This window comes from Melanaphis sacchari, unplaced genomic scaffold (genome assembly GCF_002803265.2).
Source record: "Melanaphis sacchari strain LSU unplaced genomic scaffold, SCAv2.0 Contig2_pilon_pilon, whole genome shotgun sequence".
NCBI classification, from domain to species: domain Eukaryota; kingdom Metazoa; phylum Arthropoda; class Insecta; order Hemiptera; family Aphididae; genus Melanaphis; species Melanaphis sacchari.
The window spans coordinates 3,848,367-3,860,541 of record NW_020271173.1 but is presented as its reverse complement, the minus strand read 5'-3'; the positions used below and the strand labels follow the sequence as shown (position 1 = coordinate 3,860,541).

Below are 12,175 nucleotides of genomic sequence, written 5' to 3'. Positions count from 1 at the left end.
TCAATTGATCCTGTAAATTGGTGCGACCGAGATGTATACAAATATAATACACTGCGACAGTAGAGTAGGGGCAGTAATAATGAAAAATAATACAATATTTTAGACCCACCTGGCATAAAAACATGTACACGAAAAGAAACTGGCCGGATGCACTAAATCAATCAAGGCACTCAAGTGTATGACGTCACGCACGTCTCCATCCTCCACCGCGTGCGAAGCACCAATGAGTATACAGCGATCGCAGTGACTGAAGTGTATTTTATTTTAGTAAAGGATTTTGAAGAACATAATAATATATGTAAGTATATGATATGTAGAATGTATACAATATACATACTTACTATATTCCCACAAACATATTATACACACACGTTATATACATATACATATTAATTAACAATATTTCTTACAAAAAGTGTATGGTGCGTAACGGATTTTCTAAATACCTATTCGAAGTACTCTTGACAAGTAACTAAATACTTCTACAATTAATTAATCCGATAGAGATTAAAGTTTATAATCACTAAAAACGATAAGTTGAAAGAACCAAAAGTTTAAACATAGAAGTTCGGTTCTGAATTTAAAATTGTTTTAACATAAATAGTATCGACGAACATGATATTATATTAACTATTATAATAAATTATCCAACAAAACTAACAATCCTAGCAAGAGACAACTAAAACTTTATTTTATTTCAATGGTATACTTTAATAAATTTTTATCAAAGCTACAAGCCTTAAATATTGCTTTTATAAAATGTTACTATTTAACTAAAAATGTATAAAATTCAATATAAACAAATATCAAATTTATTATTTCTAAAAGCACTTAAAACAATTAAATATAAATTAAAACATTTTCAAGTGAAATTAATTATTTATGTTTTAATTTTAATTATTAATTATTAAATGTTAGAATCATACAAAAAACCTTACACCAACATAACCGTGAAAATAATAAACTTTCATTCTACAAACTTCGAAACTTACAAGTAAATACGTCAAAAGCAATAATTTTTCATTTCACAAAATTAAACTTAATTTATAATATACATTTTTAAAATGTCTATAATTCATTATTGTTTATATTTATTCATATAATATTATATTCTAGCAAAATTAAATATAAATTTTCTAAAGTATTTATATTTTGAAATTTTACATATACGTACCAAAAATTAAGACATTTGTTTTCTTTACTTTACACACATCACACATATAATATAATACATTAAATATACCAATAAAATATTTTTTTTTATTAATAATAAAATTGAATTAAAAATATATTTTACAAAATGAAGTAATAAAAAATAAAAAATTAGAACTCATAATTATTTAAGTATTTTTTCTATAGTGATTCTATTGGCATATTGCTTATACTCAAAAAACGTATTTGCCATACAAATTTATTGTTAAGAATGCATTTTTGGCTTCTATATCATTCTCCTATATATATTTGTAAATGTTTTGGAAACACAAATACGTGTATTTACTGTTTATTAATCCAAGGGATGGAATCAAAAGGGTAATATGAACCCCTTTTTACAAGCAATACAATAAATAAGTTTTTATAAAAATTTACTTAATTTAAAACTTGAACTAAATATTTATACTCAAATTTATCAAAATAATGCAAAATTAATTTAAGTAACACACTTTTGTACAATTTAAATGTTAAAATTTAAATTGTAAAATAAATAAACTAAGAACTATTTAATATTTATTCAATTAAATGTAACTTTGGTACTGATACTTATCTGATACCTAATTTCTATAAATATTTAATATTTTTACATGAATAAGGATCAATTTATACCTACACATTATGTATACTTTTCCACTTTTCCTTCTTTTTAATAACTACATATAATTATTTATTTTACTTTTACTTAACATATTATTATGTAACTATACTACATTACTTTTATCTGCCTGAAAGTATTTTCATCAATATATATCTCTATTCTACAAATACTACAATATTCTTGTTTTTGAATTTTCCTAGTCTATACTAAAAAGGTATAATAGCAAATCGTTTTCAAATATTCAACCATGGATACACTTAAGTCACAAACAATTTTATTGAAATGATAAAATATTTTAAATTTTTAAATCGCTAACAAGAAGTATATAAAACGATTATCCGCCGGAAACACAACCCACAAGTAACAAGACTATAGGTGTAATGCAAGTTGTTTGCTATTAAGATTATTTATATAACCACACATCACGTATTTGCATAATACATACGAACACATAACTTAAGATGCGATAATGTACCAATTTAATTGACTGTACGGTCTCGTACTATTTTGTTTATGTTATAAGCCGACGGCAACGACCGTTGGAACCCGAATCTCACCTGGCCTAAAAGCCGTTCAGGTTTATCGCTACCGGTTAGGTTCATAATATAAAAAGCGCGCGTGCGCCAGCTATTATAGCCTACCAACGCCGGTTGCACGCGTTGACGACCCTTTTCTTTCTTTTTGTTATTTCCCCCGGACGATATTTAAAAACGGATTCGCCCCGAAGCTGTCGATAATCCACCGCTTTAAAAATGACCCTTGATACAAATTCTATTCCTCCCCAACCCCCTCTGCCATGTCGAAAACAGGGGGAGGAAATAGTCGGGGCTTGTGTTATTGTAAGGTTTACAATAGTATAACGAAAAAAAAACAAGTATTTTCATTTCACCTGGTGCGGAGGGCGCGTGGCAAAAATCTGTGGACCCACAGACGAAGGTATAGGGAGGGTTGACGTCCCCCGGATGATTAATTTCGCACGGTTGATCATCGTGGATGCACAAGCTAAATTAAACGTCACCCCCTTGGCCCTAGTGATATTGGACAAATTTACATCGAAACATAATTTGTATTATGACGTGTTGCTTTTACGAAACCCGATAAGAAATTAAAAAATTAAATAACTTTTGTCTCAAATAATTTGAGATTTTCTGATGGTGAGAAAATATAATTGTTTAAATTATTTTAATTATATTATGTATACGCAATATTTTACTATAATATTTATAAATTTTAACATTTAAACATACTTATTCATAACAATTAAATAGTAAATTAAAACAATTTTTGTATGATTGTAGAATTTTTAATCAACTTTTTAAAAATATTTTAAAACTGAAACGGGTAAAGATGAATAAATATAAATGATTTTAATAGAATACAATAAATAATTTAAAAAAATTTACTAATAATATTAAGAATACATATATTCAATATCATGCTTCATAACTATTAATTAAGAATGGTCAACAATACGTATAAGAAGAAGAATTAAATCGATTAGGTTAATATTATTATTATTATTATATTATTCTAAAGTAAATATTATGAACTTTGTGTCTATATTGTATGTTTATTATATGTACCTACCTAATATTGAACAAAAAAATATATTTTATTACATTTGAATTTTTGAATTTTTTTTAATTATCTAACACAATAAACGATTTTTAGCATATATTTAAATATTTACTGTATAATTCTTCAATACAAATTTAACATAAGTAATTAAATATTATTAATTATTGAATATAAAAAATGATAACTTTAATAATTAGTGCCTACAAATCACAAATATATGGAACAACATTTTGTTATTCTAAAATTATAAGTTCACAGATGTAATCAGATCAGTTTATGATTAAACAATCAATAATGATGCAGTGACGTGTGTATTTACGGGGATAGATAAAACAGATAAATCTGTCCTCGTGCATAATCTCTGTACGGCATGTTAAATGTATATAAAAACAATGTATTTAAAAATTTACTGGTAAAAAATGTGATCAGATATTTTATAGTTGCATTAAAAATTCTTAACTCATATAACTTATAGTAAATTGTAGTTATATTATAATTATATATACCTATCTATTTAATACGCGACGCTACTATCATATAACATATATCTTATGACCTTAAAATATTGTTTTCGTAGTATTTCAAATGTTAATACCAATAATTAAAATTTACAATTATGTCGTTAATATGTATATCCGTATACCATATAACATACATAAAAACTCAAACCAGATAAATTGATTAGTATTGTGATTTTATAGAACTAAACATCATAAAAAACATCTAAAAAGTTGTAGAAAAATATAATAAGACGTAAATACTTACAATTATATACTTATAAATAATAAATAAAAATGAATAAGAAAAGCTATAGGTATGCTATTGTGTTACATATTTTAACTTTGAGATTAGTATAAATCGTATAGTATAAAATATAGATAAATAGATGAAAAATTAAACTCTCGATGAACTACACTTACAGATAATTAAAGGAAATACACCATTATATACAAATAACTATAAAAACATACAACGAAGATCCAATATATATGTATATATTCGTTTAACACGGAATATTATATATTATGTATTACTTATCATATTATATCATACTATCTTATTAGAGTAAAAAATAAAACAAAAAATTATGTTGATATATTCTGTTTAATGTTTATGTATGACTACTGTATAATGTCACATATGTATATAATTTTAATAATGCCGAAACGATTAAATTTAATTATATATAATATTATATCACGTTGACTGCCATGCGGCAGCCGGCGGTCGCATCGCTATCTTTCTTACAAAGCCACGTTCTATTTTCGATGTTATTCCATAATTATACATTGGGATATTTATAGAACAAATAATCGAAAAAAAATAATTCCGATATTATTATCTTTGTTATGTCTATCTGCATAAGAATATGATATTTAAAGTGTATGGTAGCCGGCGATCGCATGGCGTTGTCATTATAATATAATTATTAGTCAGTTGCCATATGACCGCCGGCGGTCCTATATAATAAAATTTTGTGTGATTTTTTATTGTAATTTTATTTTTAATTATGGCGTCACGTCCAAAGAGACTTAAAGTTAATGACGATACAGTACGTCAATTATTAGATACTGATGATAGTGGAAGTTCATTAAGTGATTTTGATGACACAGATGAAGACCAAACCTACAACCCAATTATAACTTCTGATTCAGATGAACAAAGTGAAACCAGCGATACCGAACATTCACAAGACACAATATTACCGGTTTTAAATCCTAGTGTTCAAATTTGGTCCAATGTAACAGGTAATAATCAAAAACAGCTAGTTTTTAATGGTTTTCCGGGATTAAAAGTTAATATATCAGCTAGTGCTACTGTTTGGGACTGTTTTAATTTATTTTTTACTGATGACATAATTGAACTTATTGTTATTGAAACGAACAGAAATGCGGAACAGTTTTTATCAAATAATAGAATTTCCAAGTCTAGTAGGTTTACAAAATGGGTTCCTACAGATTCAATAGAAATTAAATTATTTTCTGGTTTATTAATATGGATGGGACTCGTTCAAATGCCAAATTTAGGTAGTTACTGGAGCACCAAACTTAGATATAAAAACAATGTGGCACAAAAAACGATGTCTAGAAATCGCTTCGAATTACTTCTAAGATTTTGGCATTTTTCAGACAATAAAAAAGCCCCTGAAGGTGATCGTATTTATAAAATACGTAATATAATCGATAAAATTGTAAATCGTTTTCAAGATGTAATGGAACCAGACGAGTTATTGGCCGTCGATGAGACTATGGTACCTTTTCGTGGCAGATTATTATTTAGACAATATATACCGGGAAAAGCCCATAAGTACGGTGTAAAATTGTTTAAACTTTGCGGAACAAATGGTTATACTTATAAGGTTCAAGTTTATGCTGGAAAGAGTCAAGTGGATGGAAAGGGATTGGGTTGTAGAGTTGTTCTAGATCTAAGTAGAAGATATTTAAACATGGGACGTACAATGGTAACGGATAATTTTTATACTTCAATTACACTTGCAAACGAACTTTTAACTAATGATACACACCTAGTTGGAACTCTGCGATCAAATAGAGTAAAATTACCTGAAATAACAAAAAAAAAAGTTAAATCCCGGGGAAATAATCGGAAAGGAAAATTCAGATGGTATTATTGTTGCGAAATGGCGTGATAAAAGGGATGTAACAATGTTGTCGACCAAACATAATATTGATATGATTGACACAGGAAAAAAGAACAAAAAAAAAAGAATCGATAGTTAAGCCTAAAATAATTGTCGACTACAACTCCGGAAAAGCGGGAATTGATCTATCCGATCAACTGTCTAGCTATAGTACAGCTGTTCGTAAGTCTATACGTTGGTACCATAAGGTGGCAACAGAAATATTGTTTGGAACTGCTATGGTAAATGCTTTAATTGTTTACAATACAATTAATTCTGATAAAAAAATGAAGATAACACAATTTCGTGAAACATTAGTTGATACAATACTTGGATTAGACAATCAAGGACCACAAGAAGTTCAACAAGCAAGAGTTAACAGCAAACACATATTCCAAGAAACAACAGAAAAATGTAGTAGAAATAGAAAAATCAGAAAGAGATGTTTCCACTGTTATCAAAGTAGAACGGTAATAGTTGGATCGAAACAGGCATCGAAGGAAGTAAAAAAGATCACTACATTCTGCGCACCATGTAAATCTTACACATGTATAAGTTGTTTCAATCTACATCACACAGGCTAAGGATTTTCATTATTTTTTACATATATTATTTATAAATACGTCTCGATATTTATGTTTTGTATTAAATTTATAATTTGTATTATGTTTATATTTAAGAATTGAAGTTGGAAACATATTATTTGAATAAAAAAAGTGATTGAATTTTTTTTTTATGCTTATTGTAGTGATATTTTACGTATATTAATAAGTGTATATAAAATAATCGGTTTGCGACGAATAATATATCACTATACGTGAAATTTTCTCCTCTACGCCATCATTTAAACATTATCTTCATAACTTTGACGCCACGAAAAATATTCCCCTTTACAAATAAGTGTGTTTATGGCAGCCCGCGGTCATATGGCGTATAAATAATACAAAGGTGCGACCACCGGCGTCCGTAAAAATACTGTTGTATGCTAGTAGTTTGCGGACGCCGGCGGCCGCATGGCAGTCAACGTGATATTTATGTATACAGATAGAAATCTGTACTGGTCGAGTTAATATATAGCTATTTTTATTTTAACTCATTTTAATTTAATAAAATTATTTAAAAAATTTAAAAAATGTATAAAATACGTTTTTTGAATTTATTTATTATTCTTACTGTTTTAATTTGATAAATTATCTAATTAATCGAGTATGAGAGAGTAAAAAATATTAAATTTAAAAAAAAGTTATCAACTTTATTCACATATAAGCACATACACACACAGTAAATATTGTTTACAAAGCATAAGTGTATATTTTAATATATAGACTATAATATTAATATATACCAACTGTAATCTTACTACGTATAATAAAATACTATATTCAGTAATCATGATATATGTGTGGTTATAACTTATAAGGTGGCTAAATTAAAAAACCGGTTTAGTTTTTATTTTAGTGTCGCTTCAAATAATAATGAAAAAATTAAAAAGCACCATAGCCAGGGGGATACCATAGGGGATGCTGATCTAATTTCAAGCTTTAAAAAAATAAACCGTTATGAATCAGCAACACTCATTGTCGTTACAATCCTAAATGTATATAACACCCTTAAAATCGCAAATGTCATTTGTTATATTATATGATATAGTAGGGTGAACAGAAAAAAAACAGGTGAACCCTTGGGGGTAAGAGGGTGACGTCACACGTGGGTGGTGGCGGTGGCAGCCATGTTGCCCGGTAGTACAGTAGCACGTGCCAGCGGCGACCGTGTGACCGCCCTCGCGGCGTCAAAGAGGGTTAAAAAACACAATGGCTCCAAAAATCTTCGACAGATCTACCGTGATCTACATAAAATTATTTGGAACACATTGCCTGATCAACTATTGAAGGATCGACGAAATGCGAAAAATCCTATGACTAAAGAATTATACAAGTCAAAAAACTTACCATTTTTCCGCTGAGGTTTCGCCTGTTTCCTCCTTCCTCTGGACGGAGACAAAAGTTCTGCGGGCCTGTTCTGATCCTCTGTTAATGATTCCATTTCTCATTGAAACGGTCGTACCATCCACGACAGCGGGTCCCATCAATTTCCTATGGCCGCCGGTTGAATATACGCGCCGCACTAAGGGTGGTGTGTATGTGTATATAGGTATAATATAATATGTATGGTATAATATATAATATATTGAAAACGATTTATATAAATTAAGTTGATCAGATTTTTTCGTACAAAAGGTTGAATAATAATTGTATAAACGGCGGTTTAATATATAATATGTGTGTGTTTGTTATTTAAGATAATGTAGAAAAATAATACGATAAAAACGAGAAGCGCACTTTTGATGAGGTATTTTGTGTCGAAGGATCAAAAGTGGTACGGGTTCGGGTGTCCGAGGGGAATTTAGAGGGGAGGGAAAGGGTTATGTCCGACTGGGAAAAAAATGTCGCACGGTTGAGGTGTCGTCGGACCGCGAACGGGCCGCCGGGATGAAAGACGGGCGAAAAGACGTGAAGGAGGAAGAATAGAAGAAGAGCATAGTACGCGCGGAGAGCGGGTGAAAAGTGCGCGGCGCGGACGTCAAACCACCGGCATTGCTAGTCCGGACTGCTGATATTGCCGCTCTGCCGCCGTGGACGCGCGCGCCGTTTCCAGGGGGACCGTCTGAGTGCAGCACACGGCGTACACACGTTGCGTTGTGCAGTGGTGCTGTTCCCGCGTGCCTGCCGTCGACCGGCGGGGGCGAGGGGAGACGACGACGACGATGCGTCGAGACGGCTGGTCGTCGGCGGCGGCAGAACGGCAATTTATTGTGAACGGTGAATCAGTGATCGCACCGCGGCGTGGGGGTAAGTGGGCGTGTTGTAATCCTTTCACACGATAAAATTGATCTCCGCCGTAACTGATGTCACATTACCCTAGATTCGCACTGCGAACAGTGACGGGTTCCGATGGTTTTTCTGTTTTTTTTTTTTTTTTTTATTTCATATATTTTTATATTTTGATTATATTTATGTTTATTGTTGTACATATTTAGTTGTCGTTTAATTTGCCCGAGGTGACGAAATATCTATTATTCAGCCATTACATACCTATTGCCGCGAAAGCTAAAATTAATACGGACACTGCATCGCATCACATATCTCATTAATCGTAACGCGTACGGTTCTCAAAATAAAACTTATAATACAACGCATCCCATCCCAACAATCGTCAAACATTATCAGCATAAAAATTTTAAAACAGTCGATGATGATGGGAAACATCTAAAATTGCCTCAAGAATCGTAACGTTCCATAAAAAGTCCCAATCAAACAGATGAATTAAAATTTCATGATTTTTTTGTCGTTTTAATTATTATTAGGTACTTATGAGTATTAGTATTTTTAAGCGAACATCAGTAAGTAGGTCCATCATTATATTCAATATTTATAATTTCAAACCAATTATAAAAATAATTGAATTCAATCTTAATAAGAAGTAGATAATAATGTAGTCTATTAGACAGCAGTGTTGTGATATATTTACCAGTAAAAATATTCAATTACTTTTTTTTAAGTATCGGATTCTTTTAAAATACTTTAACATGAAGTATTTTTATGATATTTTAAATACTTTATTTTGTTTAAATACTTTTGAATTTTTTTTTTTTTAATTTAGTAAGATAATATTATTTCCCACTCCAATAAAGATTTTATTTAGTGTGGTTACATCGACTATGGCAAAAAGAACCAACATGACTTCGACATCACGTCGAGTGTTATTGCTGGATAGCTATACTCTCCTCGTGATTTCACAGTCAACTTGTACTTTTCCGCTCATATGCTTATTGTAACTACTATTACAGATTGTATATATTCAAATAAATGTAAAAAAAAACATGACTTTGAAAATATCATGTTTCTGAATTGTAACACACAATTCAATACCTAAATAAGTATAAGCTATCATATTATACGACATATACTATAATATACTATAGTACCTATACTGTGTTGTGTTGATAAACTATAAAATAATAACCGAATTTATTCTTTACAACAGCACTAAATAATAAGCTTAATTAACAAACTAAGATTTTTTTTACATTTTTTTCAATCAACTTTATAGGATTATCTTCTTAAAATATCAGATATGCTGTACGTTTTAACATTTATGCAAATTATTTCAGATACATTATGAATATAATAGTGCATAAAATAGATGGCCTACATACTTACCCTCCTAAATACGTACTTATATACAGTATATATAAATATATCTAATTAATATTATTATCATTTAAATTTATAAAACATAATTGAAAATAATTATAAGTAAGATAACAGTAAAACAATAAATATTAAATAAGTAAATAGTTGTAATAATAAACTTTTATATTTTAACTCAAAACTAGTAACATAAAACAATACAACCTATATTATTTATACGCTTAATGTATTATACTATGTGTATATGTACTTATAAATAAAATTATAATCACGATACGCGAATAAAGTATTACAATAATATGTATATCATAAACATAGTATTGAAGTTGTATAAACTTTAATGATTTGTAATAGGTACCTGAGAATTTTATTCTATAGTTATTCAGAGAGAAGTTAGTTATACTTATTAATTATTAAAACACACACACTAATGCTATAATTATAAATATATATATTTAGTTAATATATTGGGTAGGTAATGTACACTATAATTAATAAAAAAGTTGCAGTGCTAAAGGATTGCTTAAAGAAAATAAGAAAACACATATTTGTGACATCTAAGTTCCAGCGAAGAAAGAAATTTAATCCAATATCCATTAAGTATTTTCATAATTTTTTTCCTCGTCAATGTTACACATCTAAAGTGGATTTTTAATTATATAACAGGTTAACACCGGTAACAGATATTTTAAATTTGAACTGTCAGAGTAAGTGAATGATTCTGTATATAACGAAAATCATCCTCAATATAAATACCTTTTTTATACCTCTTATCAATATGTTCCTAATTATATTTATGCGTATTATATAATAGAATAATAAATTTTAAAAAATCAACTTTAAATTCAGTTTTAGAATTAGTAGAAAACCAACCAATGTGTTTGTATTAAAACAGTTAAAAAAGTGTAAAAAACATAAATTTTAAAATATAGCTAATTTTTTTTTTTATTTGGGTATGAGGAGAAAAAACATACTGATGTTTAATCTCTAGTTATTCTACATATTGAATACCAAAAAAAAATGTAATATAATAATGAATTATTCATATAAAAATTTTGTATATATAGACTATTTATTTTAACATTCAAATAATTATCCAACAGTGTTTTTTTTTTTTTTTTGTTAATAAAAAGAAATAATATAGATTATATAGGTATCTAACCTACTATTAACCTACTATTAACCTACCTACCTATTATTCTAGCACCTATTCTTATATCATTATACATTGCATTATATAATGTCTTTAAATTTACTTTACAATAAATATAAAAATATTTTTAAATGCACTACAAGATATTTACGCCGAATTTTAATTAATCATTATAAATCATTATAACGCTTTGTAGGTCTATCTCGTGAGGAGATGAAACATTGGGACGATACGAATAGCGTACCAACTAAGGTAAATGAATCTTTTTGATTGCAATACTTTAATACCTACAATTAATATTCATTATTCAATATTCATATGTGGTTCTTAAGTAATATTGTCAAATAAAATTTACATAGGTGCATAATTTACAATTAAATGTACAAAAAATCAAAATTAAATAATTATACACATAAACATATAGCAACATAGATGCAATAATAATAGTACATAATATCTAATAAGTCATATTATATTAATGACTATTACTAATCAAAAATAATATCGGTTTTAAACCATTGCTAGACTTTTAGTGATTCAATTTTTTTCTTCGAGTTTTTCGTTATGTACCTATATATTTTAATATTGTAACCACTAAGCATATTCACAAAAATTAAAATGTATCTATAAAATAAGAAATTAATTTGGAAAATATATTTGATAATTCAACTAAATACACAATTCGTATGTATACAAAAGGTGATGAAGGGATGGTTACTAGTCACCCCATATTTTTATACCAACATTAATTTGCCATAAACTGCGGTACATTCAATACGAAATAC

The 12,175-nt window shown here is 28.6% G+C and overlaps 1 protein-coding gene across 1 annotated transcript in view; it reads right to left on the bottom strand.

Annotated features, from left to right (window-relative positions):
* LOC112595818 (zinc finger protein 1) overlaps window positions 1-8,647 on the bottom strand; it is a 167,763-nt gene extending 159,116 nt beyond the window's left edge. The window contains 1 exon segment of the mRNA XM_025341182.1: window positions 7,976-8,647. Within this exon segment, the coding sequence (XP_025196967.1) occupies window positions 7,976-8,069 (94 nt within the window). The 5' untranslated portion in view covers window positions 8,070-8,647.
* Window positions 8,648-12,175: the final 3,528 nt, after the last annotated feature.